Source organism: Bubalus bubalis, chromosome 15 (genome assembly GCF_019923935.1).
Source record: "Bubalus bubalis isolate 160015118507 breed Murrah chromosome 15, NDDB_SH_1, whole genome shotgun sequence".
Lineage (NCBI taxonomy): Eukaryota > Metazoa > Chordata > Mammalia > Artiodactyla > Bovidae > Bubalus > Bubalus bubalis.
Genome location: NC_059171.1, coordinates 73,284,482 through 73,311,023, shown reverse-complemented (window position 1 = coordinate 73,311,023; position 26,542 = coordinate 73,284,482). Strand labels below are relative to the sequence as shown.

The 26,542-nt window shown below is 46.3% G+C and overlaps 1 protein-coding gene across 2 annotated transcripts in view; it reads left to right on the top strand.

Moving 5' to 3' along the window:
- The first annotated feature begins 7,726 nt into the window (after positions 1-7,726).
- The window catches only part of KCNQ3 (potassium voltage-gated channel subfamily Q member 3), a 298,401-nt gene continuing 279,585 nt past the window's right edge, over positions 7,727-26,542 (top strand). For both annotated transcript variants that reach the window (XM_025265519.3, XM_044928845.2), the window contains exon 1: positions 7,727-8,438. In XM_025265519.3, coding sequence (XP_025121304.1) covers positions 8,053-8,438 — 386 coding nt within the window. In that variant the 5' untranslated portion in view covers positions 7,727-8,052. The remainder of the gene's footprint in view (positions 8,439-26,542) is intronic.

Sequence of the window (26,542 nt, the reverse complement as noted above, 5' to 3'; positions counted from 1 at the left end):
AGCACCCAAGCATCAGCTTCCCCTCTGCAAAGTGTTCAGGGATGGAAATTCAGAAGACCTTGGACTTAATAGGCTCCGCGCACGTGACTGACTGAGGGTACAATGGACCTTTTATGACGGCAGTAAGGACCGGGAGCGCTCCTCCAGTTGGCATGGAGCTTTTCTGTCAACTAGTAAACGGAGTATCGTGATGTCTGTGGGGGTGGATAATGAAGCACAATGGTCTATTCCATCAGGAGTAGAAGGAGGTGAGAAAATGGCCCCAGAACTCCTTGTCTGAAGACCCTGTGAATAGTGCTCTGCCCTCCTGCGCAAACGGGCTCCAGGCCAGACACTCTTGAACGCAGGTACATGGGCTCATTAGCAGGGAAATGGCAGCGGGTAATTGGAATATGTAAATGGCATGGGCAAACAGGGTGCTTTAACAATCAAGACCCGAAGAGAAAGAGCTTAATTTGATGGAGAGGAAGGAACAGACTGCCCAGGGAGCCAATTACTGGAGCCAGAGGATGGATGCTCAGCTTAGCAGGGGACCCACAGTCAGGAGGGAGGGCAGCTGGGACATTGGGTGGATCTGCTTCTGCCTCTAAAATGCCAAGTGACCCAGTGACGCAGCCCTGCCTTTTTCCAGACGCCAATTCTTGAGAACTCTTTACACCAATTCTTGAGAACTCTTTTTGCTAAATACCTCTTGCCGTCACCCCCCCTCCTCTCCAGGGCCTGCCACTTCTTTTCTTCTGGACCTCAGCATCTATCCGATGGGCTCCACCAACAGTCTTCTTACTGCTCCTGGAGAATTAATTCCTCCCACTCCCAACCTTTCTTCCACAGAGTCGTCACAAAGCCGTTTGTGCAATCACCTGGGGTCACGTGAGCCTATGCTTAAAGCACCTCTTGGTCCGCAGGTTTATAAGCCTGGTGCACAGGCGAGAGAACCTGCTCCATTTATGCTCGCTTCCAGCCCTCTGAACCTCTTGCCCTAGAAACTCCCCACCATGTCTTGATGGAGCCTTTACATATGCTGGGCCTTTCACTTGGCACAGAATTCTCAGCAAGTAATACAACTTAGGGGTTGAAAGTATAAACTCTAGATAACCTGAACTTGAATTTTGGGACCGACATTTTTTGCTGTGTAACTTTGAACAGAGTACTTAACTTCTCTGTCATTTCATCGTGGTTATCTCTCATAACTTTGTTGCTGGGATTAAATAAGATAAACCCAATGCCAGGCATACAGCAAGCAGTCAATAAATGTAAATAATGATGATGATGGCAACGACTGTCTATCGTGAACCAGGTTATTGAAATGCCATGATAATACAGAGATGAGTGAATTGTTTTGCATAGCTTGTCTCATCTTTTCATCTAAACATGGAATTCATTACTCAACTTTCGTTTCTTTTTTCCTCCTGTTTCCCACAGGTAGAGAGCAATACATGAAACAGTCAATCAATAAATGCTCACTGGAAAGATGAATGAATGAATTCATTAGATGGATGAATTGACTATTTTACCCAATATAATTCAGTTCAGTTCAGTCGCTCAGTTGTGTCCAACTTTTTGCGACCCTGTGGACTGCAGCACGCCAGGCTTCCCTGTCCATCACCAACTTCTGGAGCTTACTCAAACTCGCGTCCATTGAGTCAGTGATGCCATCCAACCATCTCATCCTTTGTCATCCCCTTTTCCTTCTGCCTTCAATCTTTCCCAGCATCAGGATCTTTTCCAATGAGTCAGTTCTTCGCATCAGGTGGCCAAAGTATGGGAGTTTCAGCTTCAGCATCAGTCCTTTCAATGAATATTCAGGACTGGTCTCCTCTAGGATGGTCTGGTTGGATTTCCTTATAGTCCAACGGCTCACAAGAGTCTTCTCCAACACCACAGTTCAAAAGCATCAATTCTTCGGCACTCAGCTTTCTTTATAGTCCAACTCTCACATCCATACATGACTAAGGGAAAATTATATACAATTATTTAAAAGAAAAAGTCAAAATGACATGAAGAAACATGCAAAGTAAGTTTAAAGGTTAATGTAAGAATGGCAAAGGCCAGGCAGGAAAAAGAAATATGCTTTCTCCCTGAGAACAACCAAAACTAAACCCTTTGGTTCTTGCCATCTGGGTTGAAGCTGAGTACCTTTTGGCTCAAAGCTCATTCATTCCTCATCCCTCCTGATTTGAGTTGCCTTCTACAGACATGTGTCCAAATACCTTTGAGTAATGTGAACAGTTACTCAAACTGGCTTCCCTGATAGCTCAGTTGGTAAAGAATCCACATGCAATGTAGGAGACCCTGGTTTGATTCCTGACTCAGGATGATCCACTGGAGAAGAGATAGACTACCCACTCCATATTCTTGGGCTTCCCTTATTGCTTAGCTGGTAAAGATTCCACCTGCAATGCGGAAGACCTGGGTTCAATCCCTGGGATGGGAAGATCCCCTGGAGAAAGGAAAGGCTACCTATTCCAATATTATGGCCTGGAGAATACCATGGACCACAGTCCATGGGATTGCAAAGAGTTGGACACAGCTGAGTGACTTACACTTTCAACGTGAGCAGTACATCACAGGCTACAAAGTTCTGCCTTATCACGGGTCCCTGAATGGTGTTCAGACCATTTTGCGGATGAGGAAAATGAGACCTGATGAGTTCAGCAACCAGCCCAAGGTCACTAAGCTCAGAGTCAGAGTCGGGACTGGAATTTGAGTCCAGGTCTAAGATCCGTACTTTAAGCTGCCCTCGGCCTCTGGGTGAAGGTGCAATGGTGTCCTTTCGCCACTCCCATCTTATTCATTCCCAGGAAGTCTTCTCACTTGCAAGGAAGCCCTCATGTAGAGTGGTCTGAAGTTTAGGGGAAGGAAAACAAACACATGGAAGAAGGGAAGAGGGCAGCACATTTGAAGATTTGCTGTAGCTGGGTTTTCAAGAACAAAAATACATATAGGGAAGGCATGGGATCTTTCCTTTTCAAACACATTTCCTCTTGGCCTGAGGTTGTTAAAAGACCTAAAATTGGAGCTTGTCCTGTCTCTTCCAAAAAAAGCAGCGTCTCCTTAGCTGCCAAGACCTGTCTCACTGGCTCCTCCCAGAGGTAGAGTTGTAACAAGCAAGGGGCCGGGGGCGGAGGGGGTGGGGCATGCAGGATCTGATCAGAAGTAGCTTTATGAGGGATTCTGTGAGAGTGAAGAATGTGTGCTCAGTCCATGGAAGGTGATGTCAACAGAAACATAATGGGCATGGGAGGCAATTCCATATCCAGGAGATGTGTCTGTTCCATTGAGGTTACATCGTCCCACCCACAATTAGAAGGTCCAGTGCAATCGACCCGCCATCAGGTGGCTGGATGGGGGAGGGGGGAAAGGGGAGGAGGGAAAGGGGAGAGGGGAAAGGGGAGGGGGAAGGTGCCCTATTGGGGGCTGTTGGGGGCTGAGCTTTGGTCTTCGATGCAGTAGTGCTAGTCACCGCCAGAATATTAACAAAGGGTACTTCTGGGTACAAGACAACAAACTATTATCATTGCCTTTTTGTTGATCTATATTTAATAATTTATCTACAACTATATGTACTTCTTGTGCAATAAGGAAAAGTAATAATATAAATAAAAGTAATAAAAAATAAAGTAAATTTTAACGTGGTCTAAAACACAAGGTGTTTTGGGAGCTGTGTGAGAAGGGAGGCAGAGGCTCCCATTTGCCCATTCCTGTGAACCTGAGATCCTGCCCTGCTCATTGGATCAGTCATGGACTTCCTTGGTGGCTCAGTGGGTAAAAAAATCTGCCTGCAATGCAGAAGATTGCCTATAATGCAGGAGATCAGGGTTTGATCCCTGATCAGCAAGATTCCCTGGAGAAGGAACTGGCAACCCACTCTAGTACCCTTGCCTGGGAAATCCCATGTACAGAGGAGCCTGGCAGGTTACAGTCCATGCAGTTGCAAGAGTTAGACACTAAGAGCGATAAACCACCACCACCACGATGGTAACCATCACTGGAAGTGTTGTCATCTCCTACAAGCACATTTCTGTTCATTTTGTTACCACATGCTTAACCCTGGGAAGTAGGATTTACAGAGGCAGAAACTGAGGTTCAGAGAAGGTCTCTTAATCTCTCTCCCTCTTTCTCCTTATTTATTCTCAGCAAGGCTACCTGTCTGCAAAGGGGAAAGAGTTCACTGGCCATATAGAACAGTGACAGGAAGACCAGGAGAGGTGAAAACAAAAGCAAAGGAATGGAGTGGGGATACAGAGAGGAAAATGTAAGAACTAGCAAGTGACTGGGTTTTCAAGGTGACAAATCACGCAAAACCAGGAGGGGGCGCCCTGTCGTCAACACCTCGGCCAGTCCAACCCTTGAGGACGGACGCTCTATCACCGAACTACCAGCATCCAGCTGATACCTGAGGCTCTTGGGACTTCAGGGTTCAAAAACAATTCCGTCCAGTGGGATGTAGGATGCTTGCTTTCCATTAGCGGGAATCTGTGCTATTGAGGGTTGAGATTACACAGTTTCCCAAATAGCACTCAGAGCGCACCCAGATTTTTTGTGATATTTCCAAACTCCCTATCTTCATTGAATTAGAAAACCATTGAAGCAAATCAGTTTCCAAACTCCCTTGCAGTTTCCCTATAGTTAGATTTAATTGGATCAAAATTATGCATTTAATATTGACTTTACTTCACCCTTTTGGGGCAGCATGAACGTAGTCCTTGCACTTGATCTTAAAACATTAATATTTGACAGTCTGCAGCTCTTATCAAAACAGGAGTCTTTCAAGTGCCTGAGGTTCGAACTATCATTTTGGAAATCTAAACTTTTGATTAATTGCACAGTAATGAATTCTGACATCTTTTTCCTATGTGGTTCTTGACTACTCTATTATGCTTATCTAGGGAGGCTTTTTAAGTGTTGACAAAATTTTTTTTGTTACTATGTTACTAAAGTTGCAAGAGAACTAACATTTCCTAAGATTAAAGACTCCCATAATGGTAAAAGACAAAAACAAAAATCTCAGACCCAGACATACAGTGAATGCTTCATTAGGTGCCAGCCATTGTTCTGGGGTCTTTGCATTCTGCATTCATTTATTCATTGTTATCTCACGCTGGCAATAAGTATTGAGAGGTTACTATTATAAATAACAGGCGTTCTTCTAGGATGCTGAGCCCTTGCATTTGTTTAGAGACAGAATAGTAAACAAAATGCAAATATGACCATTTCAGACAGTGATAAATGTAATGAGTAAATAAAACAGAAAGGGATTGGGGGAGAAGGGTAACTTTATACAAGGTGTTCAAATACAGAGGGCAGAATTTTTCTAGGTAGTTGGGATTGGGCTGGGGCAGAAAGTACAGGCATGTGTTGGTATTTGGGGGGTGGAGGGTAACAGATGTCAGGGAGCCCACTTCAGGTGTTCCCCCTTCTGTTTGGGACTTTTCTCACTGGAGGCGATTCCCTTTCTGCATACTGTTCCTCCTTCCCAGGGTTTGCACTGACTGGTTACTTACATGTTCCAACTCATTGTTGACCATTCATCTATTCGTGAACTTTTATGGGGGTTTTGCCATCCATAGAGTCCCGTTTCCATCTACCAGTTCATGTAATCTTCACAAAACTCACCCCACAGCCCACTGACCAAGGAACAATTTTTGTTCACTGGGTTTTCATGACTTCTTTTATATAAAGTTCTCATATTAGAGACACTTTCTGGACAAACTATTCTGTTGCACCAAGCAGTATATTTTTGTGCCTGTACAACACCATTTTAAGGGCTTCAGCCTTGCAGTACAGTTTAACTCCCCTTTTTCTAAACTCCCTTCTTGAAACTTCAGCCTTCTTGGTTCTGAGAATTCTGAGGCTGTTCCCTATGACAGTCATTCATACAGGTCCCCCCCTCCCCTTCCTCACCCCATACATCCACTCCGTTTTCTTGCTGCCCCTCCCCCATCCCTTCTCCCTTCCCTCATCCTTTCTCCTTTTCCCCATGCTCTCTCTCCTCCAGGCCCCTGCCCTCCTCTCCCTTTCACTCTCCTTTCCTCCAAGCGAATCCTGAGCCCCAGTTCACATGCAGGCCTTCCGGTCACTCCATTCTATACCCTAGGGGTAGATCCTAGGCTTGGCCTTGCTACACAGCCCCTCCCCTCCACCCAAGCCAGCTTATATGAGGGAAAGAGGGAAAAACAAAGGAGGCGCCAGGTACTTCCCAGGGGGCGCTAGTGGTAAGGAACTCGCCTGCCAAGGCAGGAGACTCAACAGACACTGGTTGGATCCCTGGGTCAGGAAGATCCCCTGGAAGAGGGCATGGCAACCCACTCCAGGATTCTTGCCTGGAGAATCCCATGGACAGAGGAGCCTGATGGGCTACAGTCCATCGGGTCACAAAGAGTCGGACACGACTGAACTCACTTAGCACGCAGCACAAGGTACCAGGGCAGCTGGAATGAAGGGTTTCCTCTAATGGTGGTGGGCACGGTGGGAGGGAGGGAGGGAGTCAGGTTCAAAGAGCAAGACCCTAGTGAATTAACAAGATATAGTCCACCCCCACCCTCCCTCCCCCTCCTCCTCCTCAACTGAGGCCTCACCTTCCTCTTGTCTCCCTGAAGCTCAAGAAGCTCAAGCCGTCCTTCACCTTTGCACTTACTGTTCTGCTGCCTGGAAGGCGCTTCTGGACATTTAACGTAGTTGCTCCAGCTTGCCATTTCATCTCGCCTCCAAAATATCACCTCCACGGTGAGGCCTCCCAGGGACAGACAATTTAAAGAAATTCCCCGCTTCTAGCCCTGCACGCCTATTTTCTTTCCTCCTTGAATTACCCACGGAGGAAATTATGCCGTTCCCGTGTGTTTCGCCGTTATTGTTTTCTACCTTTCGAGAAGGCAAGCTCTCTGAGCACAAGGACCTCACGTGGGTTTAGTCACTGAATGAATGAGCAGAAACTCAGAGAGGGAAGGACCTGCCAAGAGCACAAGTTAGGAGCGAAACCGATTCCCCGTGTCCTATTTCTTCGCCCTCTGCTCACGCTAGCTGGTGGAGGTGCCATTCAAGGGCCAGGGGCGTGAGGTCGGAACGAACCACGAATGGGAGCCATGAGCATCGCTGCCCCCGAGCGGGTGGGTCCCCGGTGCGCTCCGCCTTGGCCACCCCAGCAACTTGGATTTTACTTCCCAAGCCAAGAAGCAGGGTTGGGGGGTGACTAGAAAAATCTGAAGATGCAAGAACGGGAAAAAGAGACCATGACCCCCCTCCCACCCACCCCGTCCCTCCTGCTCTTTTCGTCTTTTCCCTCTACTCCCAGCCCGGGGAAAGCCCCAACGCCCACGGGAGCGCGGGGAGTCCCGCACCGCGGCCGCAGCCGCGCGCACGGGCGATCCCGGGCCGTGGGGCGCGCGGGGTAGGGGCGCGGAGAGGGGCGGGGCGCCGCCGTGGGCCTCCGGCCGCGACGGGGCGGGACAATGGGGCCCCACCCCGGCGAGGGCGGGAGGGAGGCGGCGTGCGCTCGGCCCTCGGCGCGCTCGCTCGCCGCTGCTGCCGCCGCCGGAGCGAGGCTGAGGCTGGAGCGGGCGGGGAGGGGCGCGGGGGGGAGCGCGGAGGCGGGAGGAGGCGGTGGCGGCGGCGGCGCGTGTGGCGGGCGGGAGGGAGGGAGGGCGGCTGGCCCCGGGCTTGTAAATAAACTGAGATGCTGTCTCGGGCTCGCCGGCCCGGGTGCCGCCGCCGCCGCCGCCGCCCGGGAGCGCCGGTGCCGGGCCCCAGCCGCCGCGCGCCCTAGCGCCTCCGCGCCAGCCTCGCGCGCCCTCGCCCGCTTCCCGCAGCCTCCGGCCCGCGCCCCTCGGGGTCCCGCGGCGGAACCGCGCGGGATGTGACCCTTTCCCCCTGCCCCCCGGGGCCCCGCCTTAGCCTGCTTTTGGGAGGGGGGGCTGGTGGGGAGGGGCGCGCGGATCATGGCATTGGAGTTCCCGGGCTTGCAGCCGCCGCCGCCGCCTCTTCCACGCAGCCCGAGCGCCCCTTCTTCCCCGAGCAGCAGCGGAGAAGGCGAAGCGGCCGGCGGGGGCGAGGCAGATGGGGCTCAAGGCGCGCAGGCCGGCGGGGGCGGCTGGCGGCGGCGGCGACGGGGGCGGCGGAGGCGGCGGGGCCGCTAACCCGGCCGGAGGGGACGCGGCGGCGGTCGGCGACGAAGAGCGGAAAGTGGGGCTAGCGCCGGGCGACGTGGAGCAAGTCACCTTGGCGCTGGGAGCCGGAGCTGACAAAGACGGGACCCTGCTGCTGGAGGGCGGCGGCCGCGACGAGGGGCAGCGGAGGACCCCGCAGGGCATCGGGCTCCTGGCCAAGACGCCCCTGAGCCGCCCAGTCAAGAGGAACAACGCCAAGTACAGACGCATCCAAACTTTGATCTACGACGCCCTCGAGAGACCGCGGGGCTGGGCGCTGCTCTACCACGCGCTCGTGTGAGTACCGGGCCTCTCCGGGCGCCCCTCGGAGGCGGTGCGTGAGGTGGAGGGGTTCGGGGTGCGGGTAGGAGCCGAGGACGGCTCTGGGGCTTCCAAGTCCAGGGGCGCCCGTCCACCGAATTGGAGAGCAGCCTGCCCTCTGCTGTGTATGCCTGTGTGTCTATGGACCACTCTCAGGGTGTTGGACACCTGGGAGTTGAACCCCAAGGCTTAAAAAAAAAATCCACGCGTGGCTCCTCTGCAGATTTGGAGATCGAATTGGTACCTCTGTGTGCGCGCGCGGGTGCGCGTTTGTGGCACCATCTCCGGATGTTGGTAGCCAAGCTTAAAAGAATTCTGTGGTTTTTCTTAATTAACGAGGAGGTTGAACGGGATAAAGCGGATCCTCCCATGCGCTCTGTGTTTCTGCTTGGGGTGGGTCCCTTCTACTTGGGATCGCTGTTGAGTTTAGATGATACATCCTGCAGTTGGGGATGGGAGTGGTACACTGCCCACAGTGGGGTGTGTGTGTGAGTGTGAGCGCGGCTATCGATTGCTTGCTTGTGCTGCCCTTTTTCGGGCTCCATTCTGGTGTGGAAAGGAACGTGGTTTGCTCCATTTGGGGACTGGGGCTGGCCAACATGCATCTTTGGGGGTTCTTTTTAGGGAAGTTAATGAGAGAGAGGGATGAAGGGGGAACTGTGATTCTCCGGCTCTAAGCCTGGAATGAGGGGTGGGGGCTTCACCTTGCCAGTCGATGAGGGCCAGGGATAATTTTGGCTGAAACATCTCCATAATTTGGTCTTATCATCCCCTCCACCTCAACTCCTTCCCGTCTCTTGCTGTGGCCGGGCCAGGGCAGAGGGCGTGTGAAGGGGCCTGGGCTGAAGCTTTGCCCCCAAGCACCCTTCCCCTGGAAAGAGTCTGTTTCAAGCCAGAATGTAAATGCGTGATGGGCAGGAAGATGGAACTTCTTTTGCGCCCAATGCTCTGGATAAAATATCCTGCTGTGTTTGGGGAGGGTAGGATGACAGTGGTGGCTACTTTCCCAGGAGGGGAAGTCAGGGTTGTTAACATGCACCCCCCGCCCGACTCCACCCCCCACCCTCGCCCCACCCTCGCCGGGCTGGCAGGGCACTTCCAGGTACCCCTTGCTTCCTGTCTGTGGCTTAGTCATTCTGATGGCTGCTCCTTAGGAAGCTGTACCATTACTAGGGTTTTGACGGGGAAGTGACCAAGACCTTGACCCTTCTGCTTGTGCTTTTAGCAGTGAATATTCCTCCCTGTCCTTCTCCAATTGACCGACGACTAATGGGTGGAAAGGAGTTCAGGGAGCCTTGGAGTTAAACACTACCTGCCAATCTTCCTTGGTTGGAAAGGCAGTTCCAGATTTGACCACCAGGTGGGGGCCTCCGCACAGAACCTCAGGCTTGGCAACAGGTTTCATCCGAGAGGTTCCTGAAGCCTGCCTGAAACTGAGGCACGAAAGGCATCCAACCAGGAATATGGGTTGTTTTTTTTTTTTTTTTTTTTTGAGGGTGGGGGCTGGGGGGACGGAATCTAGCCTTTGGCATCCAGGTCTGCGTGTATTTGCAGGTGTTAGTGGCTGGAGAGAAGGGTTAGCAATTGCTCTTCTGTTGGCTTTCATCAGTTGATAAAAAGGGATTAAAATATATTCATCTCTGTCTCTAGTGCTGTATTTAGTCAAATTGAACTGATGATAATACTGGAATATGCGATAATAAGGCATACAAATTACTTGAGTGCACACAAGCATGCACGGCCTTACACGTCCTTTTGACATAAATGGCGTTCTGTGCATACTGGCTGCCTTCTGAACCTGGGGTCCCACTGGAGTTTGTGGGCTCCCTCTTCCTTCACCTTTCCCAGCCAGCACTCTTGCCCCATCTTGGACATTCTGGGGAGAGGATAGCTAAGGCCCGATTTTATCCTTCTCTAGAATTATTCCATCACTTGGAAGCAGGTTTGGGAATACCTGTATGTAACCTCAGTTTCCCAGAGAGGATCCAGGAAAATTTTACATTGTGGAAGAAAGAAGAATTGCATACCTAGCGAGGTACTTTTGTACATGCAAATTATTTATTTCATTTAGTTCTTGCTGCAGTTTCATGATGTGGGAATTGTTACCTGTATTTGATGGATGAGAATATGGAAACCAAAACAGGTAGAACCATTTGTCCAGGGTCACATGGTTGAGATTCTGGAGCTCACATTTGAATGCTGGGGGTCATCTCTTGTTTCTAAGCTGGGATCCCAGTTATGACCCTCTGCCAACAATTTCAGGACTCTGGGTATTTCACGAGGCATCCCTGGTGCCCCTTGCCCCCTCGGTAACAGATGACTCTGTCATGTCTCTGCCTCCCCTTCCTAGCTCATGGTTGGCAAATGGCTGGAAATGGATCTGGAATCGAAGGAGGGGCTGCTCAAAGCCCAGGGAATTGCAGTGTTGGGGAGACAGAACGTGGCCTGCGTGGTGCCAGGGTTGGAATTCTGATTAATCGGGCATTCCACAGGAAAACCCTGTTGGGTCGGGTTTGGGCCCCTGACACTTGAATTTCAACTCATTAGCGGAAGCACTGTACACTTTCCCTCCCGCTGAGGAGCAAGCCTAGTCAAGTGAACAAAACCTAACCTTTCATTGATGATTCAGGATTTTGCAAGGCCCTGAAATTTGTGCTTTAAAGCAACCATTATCTTATTCTGGGCTGTGGTTAATGGCACAAGAGAGCCAGGATATTGGGCTGATCGTGGTCTCACAGACTAGTGCATGCTTAAAAAAAGCAAACAAACTAAAAAATGAACCAGACCCATGAGATGTTATTTCTTGCTTCTATCCTAAAGGCAGAGAATATAGAAAATGTGAACATCGAAGACCCTCCACCCCCATCCCACCGCCCCTGCTCCCCTTGTCTTAAATGCCCATCCCTTGCTTTCTCCTGGCTACTCGCTTTCACCCTGGCTGAGTTCTTGGGTCACCTCCTCCAGGGAAGTTTCTCCCTGACCTGCCAGCTGGTTAGAATGGCCCATCCTTGGCAGCATCCTAACTGTAAGATTCTGCACTGGACTGATCTGCTTGCTCATCTCCCCCACACGGACTGAGAGCTCCTTTGAGGAGGAACCGCGTTGTTCCTTAGCAACCTCAGTCCCCTGCAGGCTTGCTGGGCTCCTGGTGGATACCCAGTAAGCATTTGCTGAGTGGACGAGTGAGAGAATCCTATCAGGTTCACCGAGACTTTATTCTGCATGGTGTGTGTTACTGTCTTCACAACAATAATAAGTGGTCAGCATTGTGGAAGGTCAATGATGAGAACTGTGCTCAGAAGTTCTAAGGTGGACAAGGGGTAAAGGAAAAGGTCAGAGACCACACTCTGAGCTCAGCAAGGCTGATCTCTTTTCTGTATCTTAAGCTGCATGGCTGAAAAGGATTCCAATATTGTAGAAAATGGGCTGGACTTGAAGTTCATCTCTGGACTCTGCCTTCAGTCTCTGAGCGAAGAGACCCGCATGAGCATGCGCCTGCAGGAGCAGGTTGTGCAAGACCCGTAAATTGGGGATGATCACACTGCCCCATCACCAGGTTGGTTTTTAGGCTAAAGAAAGTAGGGTCTATGAATGAAATGAGCCTACTAGTAGGCATGAAGCATTTATTAGTTGATTCTGAACTAGAATCTCCTTATAAGTCATACCCTTCTGCCACTGTGGCTGTCTGGGGACTCCCGCTTCTGGGCCTGTTAGTGGGAAGTTGCTGGTTTCATCTTGGCATATTGCTGGATTGGCACCATACAGTCATCCTGTCCTGACTGCCTCTCCTGGACCAGTAGGGGTGATCAGTCGCCTACCTGTTGATAGACCGAGGGGAAGTGCTCATAAGAGAGGCACACTGATTGCATTCTGAGGTGGATTGGCCCCAAGGCTGAGAGGTGGGGCTCTCGGACCCGGCAGCTGCTCTGAAAGGTAAAAAAGGGCCTGGCGGTGGACTTAGTGTATTGACTAAAGGGTCTGCAGTCCTCAAGGCGGAGGAGAGATGCTGGCCTCTCACCGAGACCCCTCATTAGTAAGGCAGAGTCTTCGCAAGTCTTTGAAGTAAGAGAAACTTAATTTCCCAAACTGGCTTTGCCTCTTACAGCTGGTATGGTCTTGGGAAAGTTGCTGGATCTCCAAGTTTCAATTTCTTCATCTAAAAAATGTGATCAGTATAGACTTTATGGAGCTAAGAGCACCTTACATAGAAGAAATGCTCAATAATAGATAGTCATTTGTGTTATTAATGTTACTCATTCAATATAAATGCCTTCTCTGTGTCTGGTATTCTTCTAGATTATAGCAGTAAACAAAATCCAGCAAAACAAAACAGTCTAATCTCTGCCCCTATAGAACATACAGTCTAATAATATGTTAGTGATATTTTAATATAATTTAATAATAATGTTAGTATTAGCAGCCATCTCAGAGCTTGGCCATCTGGTCAACCTTCCATCCCAGGCAGAAGGAGTCCCTTCAACAGCAATTCCCCCAATGCTACAGCTTACTAATTGATTACTGATGGGACATTGTTTTTCTTTTCTAGACAATGCTGGATTCAGTTCTCTCAACTATTGTGTTTCTCTGGCTCTGTTCATCCCATTCTCCTCTTTTTCTGCCTCATGTAGCTCATTCTTTCTCTTTTCCTACAAGGTGTTGGTCTTCTTAACCACCTCAGTTCATCCTCACTTTTTTCCTTACCCTACTAATTTCCCCTTTGCATTTTCTTCTTCAGTTTTGTCAGTTTCCTTCTCATTATTGAGAACCAAGGATTTTGAGTTCTCATTCTTTCTTAAAATTTTTATTTTACTGTGATAAGAACACTTAACACGAAATCTACCCTCTTAACAAATATTTAAGTGTACAGCATGCTGTTGTTGACTGTAGGTACAGGGTTGTACAGCTGATCGCTCCCCTTGCTTAACTGACACTTAATGCCTGTTGGCTGCTGCTGCTGCTGCTAAGTCACTTCAGTTGTGTCTGACTCTGTGTGACTCCATACACGGCAGCCCACCAAGCTCCCCGGTCCCTGGGATTCTCCAGGCAAGAATACTGGAGTGGGTTGCCTGTTGGCTGGTCACCCTCTATTCCTCCCTCCCTCCAGCTCCTAGCAACCACCGTATCACCCTTTCACTCCAGGAATTTGTTTTAGATCCTCATATAAGTAGACTCATGCGGCGTTTGTCATTCTGTGAATGTCTTATTTCACTTAGCATAATGCCCTCAAAGTCCATCTGTGTTGTCACATACTGCAGAATTCCCTTAAGACTGAGTGCTATCCATTCTCTTTATTCATTCATCTGTGGATGGACATTTAGCATGTTTCCACATCTTGGCTAATGTGAATAGTATTTCAATAAGCGTAGAAGTGCTAATATCTCTTTGAGATCCTGATAATAATATTTTGAGTAAATTCTCAGAAGTGGGGCTACTGAATCACATGGTAGTTCTACTTTTTAATTTTTGAGACACTTCCATGCTGCTTTCCAGCCGCACCATTTGCTTTTCCACCAGCACTGTTTGTCGTTGTTCCATCACTAAGTCATATTTGACTCTTTGTGAACCCATGGACCCCATGGACTGCAGCAATCAAGGCTTGCCTGTGCTTCACTATCTCCAGGGGTTTGCTCAAACTCACAACCCTGAGTTTGCTCAAACTCATGCTTTCCAGGTGGCTCAGATGGTAAAGAATCTGCCTGCAATGCAGGAGACCCAGGTTTGATCCCTGGGTCAGGAAATCCTCAGAGAAGGGAATGGCTACCCATTCCAGTATTCTTTCCTGGAGAATCCCATGGACAGAGGAGCCCGTCACAGAGTCAGACCCGACTGAGTGACTAACACTTTCACTTTCCAACAATATGTAAGGCTTGCTGTTTCTCCACATCTTCACTAATACTTTCTGTGTCATGTTTTTTGTGATAATAGTCATCCTGACAGGTTTGAGGTGTTCTATATTGTATCATTCTTTCTCATTGGTAAGAGCATGGTCTTTGGAGTCAGACATGCGTTTGCTATTTCCTTGCTTTGTGACCTAGAGCAATGTGCTCAACTTTCTTGGGTTTCAGTTTCTTTATTTCTGATATGTAGATAATAATGCCTGCCCCTCAGGGTTGCTGTGAAATTTAATCAAGGTGATGATGTTAAACCCCTAAACATTGCGTTGTGTTGATTTGCAACCTCAGGTGAAATCTGAAATTGGTCGAGTACATGGATGGCAAGGAGAGACCCAAGAAAGAAGCAAGCCACTCTGGATGAGTAGGTGTTGGGCTTAAGAATCAGAGAACTTGTATATGGGGCTTGTCATGGGCAGCAAGAGAGGTAGATATTTACACTGCCTTCCAGCATCTTAAAGGTTTATATAGAGGCCTTTGTGGGATACAGTAACATACACCATCCAGATGGTTTCAACAACACATGCTCACTCAAGACTGCACCCTTCAACGTGGCTCCCACTGTGGCAACAGTGGGCAGAGGATAGAGGCCCAGCACTAGAGGGATAAGGAGCCAGCTCATGGGTCACATCCTCTCCATGACCCCCACCAGCACCATGGTTCAGTTCAGTTCAGTTCAGTTGCTCAGTCGTGTCCGACTCCTTGCGACCCCATGAATCACAGCATGCCAGGCCTCCCTGTCCATCACCAACTCCCGGAGTTCACCCAGACTCACGTCCATCAAGTCAGTGATGCCATCCAGCCATCTCATCCTCTGTCGTCCCCTTCTCCTCCTGCCCCCAATCCCTCCCAGTGTCAGAGTCTTTTCTAATGAGTCAACTCACCATGGTAGACTTCAGTAAATGTTTCTTTCTTGCTTTTCCTCTCAACTGTATTTAATCGGCCTTCTTCTTGTCCCCCCGCCCCCCACCAAAATCCACAGCCCCCTTCCCTTTCTAATAATCTCATTTGATTTTTTATTTTATGAACTCCTTGATTTCTTCCTTTCTCTTTTTTATGACACTGTCAAACTGTTCAAGCAGAATGAAGAAGCCGAGGGGTGGACACAGCAACCCACAGCATCAGGTCTCTGGGAAGCCATGAGACTGTATGCTGGGAACAACAAGGACCACAGGTACACCAGGTTCACTTTCTAGGAAATAGGCTAACATCAAGTGGCCGTTCTTGCTTGAAGAGAAGGTGCCCAGTATCTCCCTTTCATAAATGCATGACAGATGATAAGAAGTTATGTGACTGAAACTAAGGTGGTGGAGTTGGGATCACACAGGAGTCCTCCACCCACTAGGTGGCGCTCTCTTTGCCACGTTACCATTCTCCTCTGTGGAAGGAAGGCGGTGCACCAGAAGAGTAATGGAAAGGTATCCACACTCTCGCTTTCAGAGTGAGGCACTTTAGAGCTGCATTTCTGGAAAGTTCCCACGGGAAACCAGTGCAGCTGGTCTATAGCCCACACTTTGAGTAACAAGGCTTCTCAGACTTTGATATAAGTGTGCATCAATGAGGCATGAAGGTGGGTGGTGGTGGTTTAGTCCTGAAGTCGTGTCCGATTCTTGGGACCGCACGGACTGTAGCCCACCAGGCTCCTCTGTCCGTGGAATTTCCCAGGCAAGAATACTGGAGTAGGTTGCCATTTCCTTCTACAGGGGACCTTAAGAGAAATCTGGCAGATTCCACCTGAACCAAAACCATTCAACTTGTATGTAATGAGGGCAACTGACCCTACCCTTCTCCTGAATAATTCAGTGGAAATTTACAACATACCTGCAATCATGCCTAAACTGACTTGAAACTAATCATGAAGAAATAACAGACAAAGTCAAATGGTGGGACACCCTGCAAGATATCTGGCATGGTCTCTTCCAAAGGGTCTGTGTGATGAGAACAAACAAAAATGAGGAAAACTTTCTGTTTAAGGAGGCTGAACGCACATGACAGCCAGGTGCAATGCTTGAAAATCAACAAGTGGACTACATCAGACTTCACCGCAAAAGAAGGGATCAAATGAAAAGGCAACTATGATAAGGGAGAAAATATTTGCAACCATGTATTTGATAAGAGGATAAAATCCAAAATATATAAAGAATTTGTACAACTCTGTAGCAAGAAAGCAAATACTCTGATTTTAAAAATGGGCAGAGAATCTGAATAAATATTTTTCCAAGAAGATACACAGATGGCACATGAAAAGGTGCTCAGCATCATTGAGCATCAGGGGAATGCAAATTAAAAATGCAGTGAGATACCACCTCGCACCTGTCAGAATGGTTATCATCAAAAAGACAAGAAATAGCAAGTGTTGGTGAGGATGTGGAGAAAAGGGATCCCTTATGCACTGTTGGTGGGAATGTAAACTGGTGCAGCCACTATGGAGAACAGCATGGAGATTCCTCAAAAACTTAAAAATAGAGCTACCATATGCTCCAGCAATCCCACTTCTGGATATATATATCCAAAGGAGATGAAATCAGTATCTTGAAGAGCTATTTGCAGCCCCATGTGCACTGCAGTATTATTTACAATAGGCAAGATACGGAAACAGCTTGAGTGTCCATTGATGGATGAATGGATAAAGAAAATGTGATATATACATGAGATGGAATATTTTCCAGCCGTAAAAAGAAGGAAATCTTGCTATTTGCAGCAACATGGATGAATCATTAGGGCATTATGCTAAGAGACATACGTCAGAGAAAAGTACTGTATTAGCTCACTTATAAATGCAATCTAAAAAAATTGAACTGAGCACTGGAGATCAGATTGGTGGTTGTTGGGGGCAACCAATTGGTGGTGGTACAGGAAATAGATTAAGATGGTTAAGGGGTAAAGACTTTTACTTATAAGATGATAGGTTCTGGGTTCTAATGAACAGTGTGGTGACTGTATTTAAAAATAACTCTGTTGTATAGTTGAAAGTTGCTAAAGAGAACAGATCCTAACACTTCTCACCAAAATAATGAGTAAATAAACTGTGTAAGGTGTTGGTTGTGTTTATGTGTTTGTTGTAGTTATCATTTCATAAGATACATGTGTATTTAATCATCATATTGTGTACCTTAAATGTACACCATCGTGTTACATGTCCATTGTATGTGAATAAAGCTGGAAAAAACATAAGCCAATGCAATTCATGACTCTTGATTGGACCGTGAATTAAAAAAATGAATAACAATAAAATATTATAGGGACAATTAAGCAAACTTGAACATGGAGTCCATATTCGATGATATTTTATCAGTTCAGTTCAGTCACTCAGTCATGTCTGACTCTTTGCGACCCCATGGACTGCATCACGCCAGGCTTCCTTCTGCATCACCAACTCCCGGAGCTTGATCAAACTCATGTCTATTGAGTTGGTGATGCCATCCAACCATCTCATCCTCTGTCATCCCCTTCTCTCCCTGCCTTCAATCTTTCCCAGCATCAGGGTCTTTTCCAGTGAGTCAGTTCTTCCCATCAGGTGGCCAAAGTATTGGAGCTTCAGCTTCAGCATCAGTCCTTCCAATGAAGAATCAGAGTTGATTTCCTTGAGGATTGACTGGTTGGATCTCCTTGCAGTCTAAGGGACTCTCAAGAGTCTTCTCCAGCACCACAGTTCAAAAGCATCAATTCTTCGGTGCTCAGTTTTCTTTATAGTCCAACTCTCACATCCATACATGACTACTGGAAAAACCATAGCTTTGACTAGACAGACTTTTGTTGGCAAAGTAATATCTCTGCTTTTTAATATGCTGTCTAGGTTGGTCTTAGCTTTCCTTCCAAGGAGCAAGCATCTTTTAATTTCATGGCTGCTGTCAGCATCTGTAGTGATTTTGGAGCCCCCCAAAATAAAGTCTCTCACTGTTTCTATTGTTTCCCCATCTGTTTGCCATGAAGTGATGGACCGGATGCCATGATCTTAGTTTTCTGAATGTTGAGTTTTAAGCCAACTTTTTCACTCTCCTTTTTCACTTTCGTCAAGAGACTCTTTAGTTCTTCTTCACTTTCTGCCATAAGGGTGGTGTTGTCTGCATATCTGAGGTTATTTATATTTCTCTCAGCAATCTTGATTCCAGCTTGTGCTTCATCCAGGTCGGCATTTCACATGATGTACTCTCCATACAAGTTAAATAAGCAGGGTGACAAAATACAGCCTTGATGTACTCTTTTCCCAATTTGGAACCAGTCTGTTGTTCCATGTCTGTTTCTAATTGTTGTTTCTTGACCTACACACAGATTTCTCAGGAGGCAGGTCAGGTGATCTGGTATTCCTATCTCTTTAAGAATTTTCCAGTTTGTTGTGATCCACATAGTCAAAGGCTTTGATGTAGTCAATAAAGCAGACTTAAATGTATTTCTGGAGCTCTCTTGCTTTTTCGATGATCCAATAGATGTTTGCAGTTTGATCTCTGGTTCTTTGCCTTTTCTAAATCCAGTTTGGGAGCTCTTGGTTCGTGTATTGTTGAAGTCTCAATTGGAGACATTTGAGAAGACTGTTGGAGACTGTTGGAGAATTTTGAGCATTACTTTGCTAGCATGTGAGATGACTGCAATTGTGTGGTGGTTTGAACATTCTTTGGCATTGCCTTTCTTTGGGATTGGAATGAAAACTGACCTTTTCCAGTCTTTGACCACTGCTGATTTTTCCAAATTTTCTGGCATATTGAGTGCAGAACATTCACAGCATCATATTTTAGGATTTGAAATAGCTCAAGTGGAATTCCATCACCTCCACTGGGTTTGTTCATAGTGATGCTTCCTAAGGCCCACTTGATTTTGAATTTCAGGATGTCTGGCTCTAGGTGAGTGATCACACCATCATGGTTATCTGGGTTATGAAGATCTTTTTGATCTAGTTCTTCTGTGTATTCTTGGCACCTGTTCTTAATATCTTCTGCTTCTGTTAGGTCCATACCATTTCCGTCCTTTATTGTGCCCATCTTTGCATGAAATGTTCCCTTGGTATCTCTAATTTTCTTGAAGTGATCTCTAGTCTTTCCCATTCTATTGTTTTCCTCTATTTCTTTGCACTGATCACTGAGGAAGGCTTTCTTGTCTCTCCTTGCTATTTTTTGGCACTCTGCATTCAAATGTGTATATCTTTCCTTTTCTCCTGTGCCTTTAGCATCTCTTTTTTTCTCAGCTATTTGTAAGGCATCCTCAGAAAACTGTTTTGCCTTTCTGCAGTTCTTTTTCTTGGGAATGGTCTTGATCCCTGCCTCCTGTACAATGTCATTAACCTCTGCCCATAGTTCTTCAGGTACTCTATCAGATCTAATCCCTTGAATCTATTTCTCACTTCCACTGTATAATTGTAAGTGATTTGATTTAGGTCATACCTGAATGGTCTAGTGGTTTTCCCTACCTTCTTTAATTTTAGTCTGAATTTGGCAATCAGGAGTTCATAATCTGAGTCACAGTCAGCCCCAGTCTTGTTTTTGCTGAATGTGTACAGCTGCTCCATTTTTGGCTGCAAAGAATATAATCAGTCTGATTTTGGTATTGATCATCTGGTGATGTCCATGTGTGGAGTCTTCTCTTGTGTTGTTGGAAGAGGGTGTATGCTATGACCAGTGCGTTCTCTTGGCAAAACTCTGTTAGCCTTTGCCCTGCTTCATTTTGTATGCCAAGGCCAAATTTGCCTGTTACTCCAGGTATCTCTTGACATCCTACTTTTGCATTCCAGTCCCCTATAATGAAAAGGACATCTTTTGAGGGTGTTAGTTCTAGAAGGTCTTGTAGGTCTTCATAGAACTGTTCCACTTCAGCTTCTTCAGCATTACTGGACAGGGCATAGACTTGAATTACCATGATATTGAATGGTTTGCCTTGGAAATGAACAGAGATCATTCTGTCATTTTTGAGACTGCACCCAAGTACTGCCTTTCAGACTTTTTTGTTGACTAGGAAGGCTACTCCATTTCTTCTAAGGGATTCTTGCCCACAGTAGTAGATATAATGGTCATCTGAATTAAATTTGCTGATTCTAGTCTATTTTAGTTCACTGATTCCTAAAATGTTGATGTTCACTCTTGCCATCTCCAGTTTGGCCACTTCCAGTTCACCTTGCTTCATGGACATAACATTCCAGGACATCAAATTTGGACATTATATATCCAAATTTAATTTCGTGAGTGTGATAATTTCTTTGTGGTTATGCAGATGAATTTTTTTTTAAGAGGTGCCTGCTGTAATATTTAGTGGTGAAGTGTCTTGGTATCTGCAACTTGCTTTCAGGTGGTTCAGCACACATGTAGACTATGTAAATGTGTGTGTGTGTGCACAGTTCATGTGCACACACGGGAAGAGAGAGAAGGAGACCAACAGGATGAAGATAATTAACATTGGAAAATCTAGGAAATATATACATATATATATATATACACATATATATGGGTTGTATTTCCTTCCTAATTAAAAATTTTTGATAAAAAGTGAAAAATACTTCTATTTTTAAAACAAAAGACCAAACACCCACAGATGGCACAAAGCATGTACACAAATCCAGATGAAGGTTCCACCCCAGAAAGTGATACCATTGTTCTGAAGGCATCAGACATCATTGTTAAGTGATTCTATTATGGAGTCAGGCCTGAAAACCTTTAACTGAGCTGAACAGGCTTTCCCAGATTCATAGATTCTGTATAGACAGTTCCTCAAATTTCCTCTCCACTTTGGGCTTTTTAAAAAAAATAATATTTTTTTTAATTAAGAAATGTTTATTGAATATAGTTGATTTATAGTATTGTGTTAGCTTCAGATGTGCAGCAAAGTGGTTTGATTATATATGTGTTGTGCTGTGCTTAGTCACTCAGTCGTGTCCAACTCTTTGCAACCCCGCCAAGTGCCTCTGTCCATGGGGATTCTCCAGGCAAGAATACTGGAGTGGGTTGCCATACCCTCCTCCAGGGGATCTTCCCTACACAGGGATAGAACCTAGGTCTCCTGCATTGCAGATAGATTCTTTACCCTCTGAGCCACTAGGGAAGCCCAGGAATATTGGAGTGGGTAGCCTATCCCTTCTCCAGTGGATCTTCCTGACCCAGGAATTGAACTGGGATCTCCTGCATTGCAGGCAGATTCTTTACCAACTGAGCTACCAGGGAAGCCCTTATTACATACATACTCAGATTCTTCTCCCTTATAGGTTATTACAAAATATTGAGTATAGTTCCATGTCTTTGTCTAGGTGATGGGAAGCATCCAGTAGAAAGGAGCAGATTAGCGTGCTATGGCCATTCATTTCAAGGCCACACGTACCTACTAAAGTGCCAAGCTTTGTAAAAGCCGAAACACTGAGGGAGATGAGCCATGTATAATTCTTTCCCACCGGAGATAGAGACTGGAAACAACTCACTGTAAATAGTCCAGCAAATGCAGTAATGGAATGCAGATGAGGAATCCAGGCGTGCAGAATGGGGAAAGGACTGTGGTCTCTTGTGTTCAGGGAGACTTCTCCAAAGGAGGTATAAACAGCAGGGAGAAGACGAAAGAACCTATTCATAGTCCTGTTGACTAATCTCCCCCTTCTGCTTGGAGGACAGAAGGTTACCTTCAGTTAAATCGAATACTGAATTACTATTCTTGCATTATTTGGAGGCTCCCTCTTTCATCTGTAGTCATTAAAAATATTCCATTGATGTTTAAAATGTTCATAAATCAAGTGTGACTCTATGGTATTTTGTCGAGAATCAAAGTACTGCTCTCTTTCTCTTTTTAGCTTGGGTTTTGAAGTTTTGACAGAATGAAAGTAAAATTTGTCACATCTTGAACCACAGAGCAGTGTGAAGAAAAGCAAGGAAAATATCTTCAAAGGTGGATTGAATAAAAACCTATTTTAGACACTGTGACATGCAGTTTTGGTGTGGGGTGGCCAGAGATGACTGAGTTTGTTAGAAGTGTGTTGGACAAGTTGTTTGAAGAGCTGCATTAACTGTGTGATTCAGATGCCTCCCTTATCTCATACTCTGAAGATACTTTCTGTATAGGATTGATGCAGACCCCCATGAGGCAGTGTATGAGGAAGCACTTTGGAAAGTACAGGGGGTGTGGCATTCTGAGGTAGCATCTTCCTAAAGCTGCAGGAGGAGCAGACAGGTCCTGCAGTTGGGTTTGGAGCCTTTGCCCCGGGACAGATTTCCCATGTTTCTGTCTGTGTTGCATCACCTGAACATTGCTGCGTATGTTAATCAGGAACCCATCAATGGTATGACTTAGCATGTGTACTGTGGGGATGTTGGCTTCCCTAGGATGACCACCTTTTAGGAGAATGAAGAGGATGCGGTTTGGAGATGATAAGACTGAAGTCGAAAATGACAAGACAGCAGTCAGTACCAATTTGGCAGGTGTCATAGGACCTAAAACAGACCCAATCCAATTGTACCCTGTTGGGTGGGACTTTTCATTCAAACCATAGAGACGTTTGTCTGAGATGTTTTCTTGAGAGAATAAAATGGGTTGTAACTTGGGAACAAGGTTGCTTCTTGAATACAGTTCATGAAAAATGAGAGTCAGTACCGATGGAGTTGGCTCATGGGACTTCCTGTACATAAGCCCTGCTTGGCTTCCTCCTGACGTGGGCTTCTGTCCAGGCTGATGTCCTCAGGTGGGGATCTCCTCTTCCTCCTCTCCATCCTCCTCTCCTTCAAAAGACATAACATCATCTGGACCCTGTAAGAGTATAACAGTCTAGTTTGTTATTGTTGTTCAGCCACTCTGTGTGTGTGTATGTGTGAAAGTCACTCAGTCATGTCCAACTCTTTGAAACCCCATGGACTATACACTTCTCAGAATTCTCCAGGCCAGAATACTGGAGTGGGTAGCCTCTCCCTTCTCCAGGGGATCTTCCCAACCCAGGGATCGAACCCAGTTCTCCCACATTGCAGGCAGAATCTTTACCAGCTGCACCACACTAAGTCATGTCTAACTCCTCACGATCCCATGGACCGCAGCACTCCAGGCTCCCCTGTCCTTCACTGTCTCCCAGAGTTTGCTCAGGTTCATGTCCACTGAGTTGGTGATGCTGTCTAACCATTTCATCCTCTGCCGCCCTCTTCTTTTGCCTTCATTCTTTCCCAGCATCAGAGTCTTTTCCACTGAGCTCTTTGCAACAGTTGGCTGAAGTACTGGAGCTTCAGCAATATTCCTTACAATGAACACTTGCGGTTGATTTCCTTGGGGCATATTAAACTAATATATTGATAATAAGCATCTACGTCATGTAGTTTATTGTATTCCCTCTTGGACAATCCTACCAGGACACTTGCTTTAGAAGTGGCTATTAGCAGGGCCCTTCTTACAAATTTGCCAAATCTGCTTTTCCTAAGCCAGTGTTATATCTGGAGTTTCTTTCTTTTTTTTTTTTAAGTTTTTATGTGGACCATTTTTAAAGTTTTTTTTTTTTTTAATTTGTTACAATATTGTTTCTGTTTTGGCTTTTCGGCATGAGGCATGTGGGATCTTAGCTTCCCAACTAGGACTCGAACCCACATCCTCTGCACTGGAAGGTGAACTCTTAACCACTGGAGCACCATGGAAGGCCCCCTGGAGTTTCTTTGCCATTAGATTCTTTGTGAACCTGCCATAGCAGTTCAAGCCCAGTTCTGTCTTTATGGATGTCTTTTGTGGGGGATGGGGTGAAATATTATCTAACATGACTTGAAAATATTGAGCCATTCCAGGCCTTCTGTACTAATGGGAAATCACTCAGCACTATCACTCTATATATCTCCCCACTCCTTCCCGTTCCTAAAACCCCAGCTTCCACTTTATCTCACCCCATGCGTATCAGTTTCAGATGCTTCTCCACCTATGGTGAGGTCAGTCCAGGAAATGAAACCTTAGAAGTCAGCAAGTCTAATCAAATTAATCAGTAGGTAGTTACTTAAGGGAAGTTTGTGAGATGTTTGGACCTGGAGACAGGCACTTGGCAGATGACACAAATCAGAGGCGATCAGAATTGTAGAGAGGTGCAGGGCAGCGAGAAACGTGCCTAAGGCCACTTTGATGGCAAAGGGAGAACTTGAACTCAGATCTTCTTCTTTCAAGGCTGGCTTCCACTCAGCCACATCAGCTTCCCTCGTGGTCCTCCGGTGGCTGTGTAGTGACAGAGAGGTGTTACCCACAGTGTGATTTCTTTTGGTTGCATTGTCTTGTGATCTGGATCAAATACAGTAAGTCCCCTACATACCGGTTCCGTTCTGAGGGTGTTTGTAAGTCCAGTTTGTTTATAAGCCCAACTAAGTTAGTCTAGCTACCTATATAGTTACCTAATTACCTAATTAGCCTATATGACCAACTACCACAATTGGGTATATAGTACTGTATTATAATAGGTGTATAATACTTTTCACACAAGTAATACATAAAAAAATCAACATTTTTAATCTTACAGTGCAGTATCTTGAAAAGTACAGTAGTACAACACAACAGCTGGCATACAGGGGCATGTTTGCATCTTTGGAAGATCGCAACTTGAAGGTTTATATGTAGGGGTCTTACTGTAAGCAGGAGAAAGAATAAAGCCAAGTGCAGACTAATGAGGCGTTCATTCACAGGCCTCTTGCCAAGGAAGGCTTCTCTTCCCATTGAAATTCCCAATGCCTCCTTCCCCTTTATTCCACCCCCACCCACCCCGCCAAATCCAGCCCTTTCCCAAGAGTCATAGAAAATACTCTCTGATCTCCCTTGAGCCCAGCATTGAACTGGGGCATTCAAAACCCATCATATTAATCATAACTAATGTTTTTATCCACCTGGGTTGTTATACTGTCACCTGTTGGGGCCATTCATGGAAACCTGATCTATTGTCATTAATAATAGTCACTGACGTTTATAGGCTTATTTCCCTGTGCTGTGTTGGGTTAAGCGCTCTTGATGGCTTTTCTGAGGTGTGCCTGAGAGCCCAGTCCCCAGGACACCAAAGCTCTCACCCTGAGCCCTGGGTTAATTTGCTCTGTGGTCTCCAACAAGTCCTTGTATTTCTAATAGCCTCAGTGATTCATCTGATGAATGGCCCTCAAATTCCCAGCCCTACACGTGATTGAAAGGATTAAATGAATGAGTTCATGGATGTACTCAGCAAAGGCTAACACTGCATCTTACTCTGTGTCCTTCCAGAAACTCCCTGAGGCAAGGTGCTCAGCAGTCTTGTTTTTATTATCTCCCCTTTGAAGAGTCTTCTTGGACATTTTTCCCCCCCAATTGTCCCACCCATGATGTTTTAATTACAGGTACACTGTGTATCTCTTTATGTACTTTATGAATTTCTGGGCTCCATATATAAAAAGAGTATGATTTTTATCCCCAACCCCACTTTCTAGGAATCAATTTTTCCCCCTTAGAGGCACTACCACCTCTATTGAGAATGCATGATTTAGGAGATATTCCAAGAAAAATTGGAAAAATTTTGGGCTGGCCAAGAAGTTTGTTTGGATTTTTCTGTAAGATGTTACAGAATAAACTTAGAATGAACTTTTTGGGCAACCCAGTAAGTAAAATTGGAGCACGTTGGGGAAATAAGACAGGAAAGAGAAAGGAGACTGTAAAGATGCATTTATCATCAAGCAGGTTACCATGGGGGTTAATTAAAGCTGGTCCTCCTGGGGAACCCTGGAATGCAGCATAGAACAGTGGAGAATTATCAGCAGACTCCATCCATCATTGGCTCAGGGCTTATCCCAGGGGTATTACCTCTCAGAAAAAGCCCTGAGACAAAAATGGGAGTGTTTGCCAAAGGTATTTGTTTGCAGAAGGTCACCTTTGGCAGGTGCTGGGAACCGGTGCTGAGGAGGGGGTGGGAGGGGCCTCGACAGTAATTACTGTACACTGTCTAGTTCTTAAGTGAAGAAAATATTGGAACTTGAGGCTCACAAATGTTTCTGTGTTTTTTGCATTGGTTCTTAAGTAAAGGAAGTCTTGTGGCCTAAGGGTCATGGTAATTCTGTAGTGTTTTTCCCCCTCATTAATTTTTCATTTAAGAAAGTCAGGAAAAAAGAATGGGAATAAAAGTATTTGTAGATGTGTTGATTCGTCTGTGCTCAGTCGTGTCTGACTCTTTGCGACCCCAGGGACTGTAGCCCGCCAGGCTCCTCTGTCCATGGACGTTTCCAGGCAAGAATACTGGAGTGGCTTACCATTTCCTTCTTCAGGGGA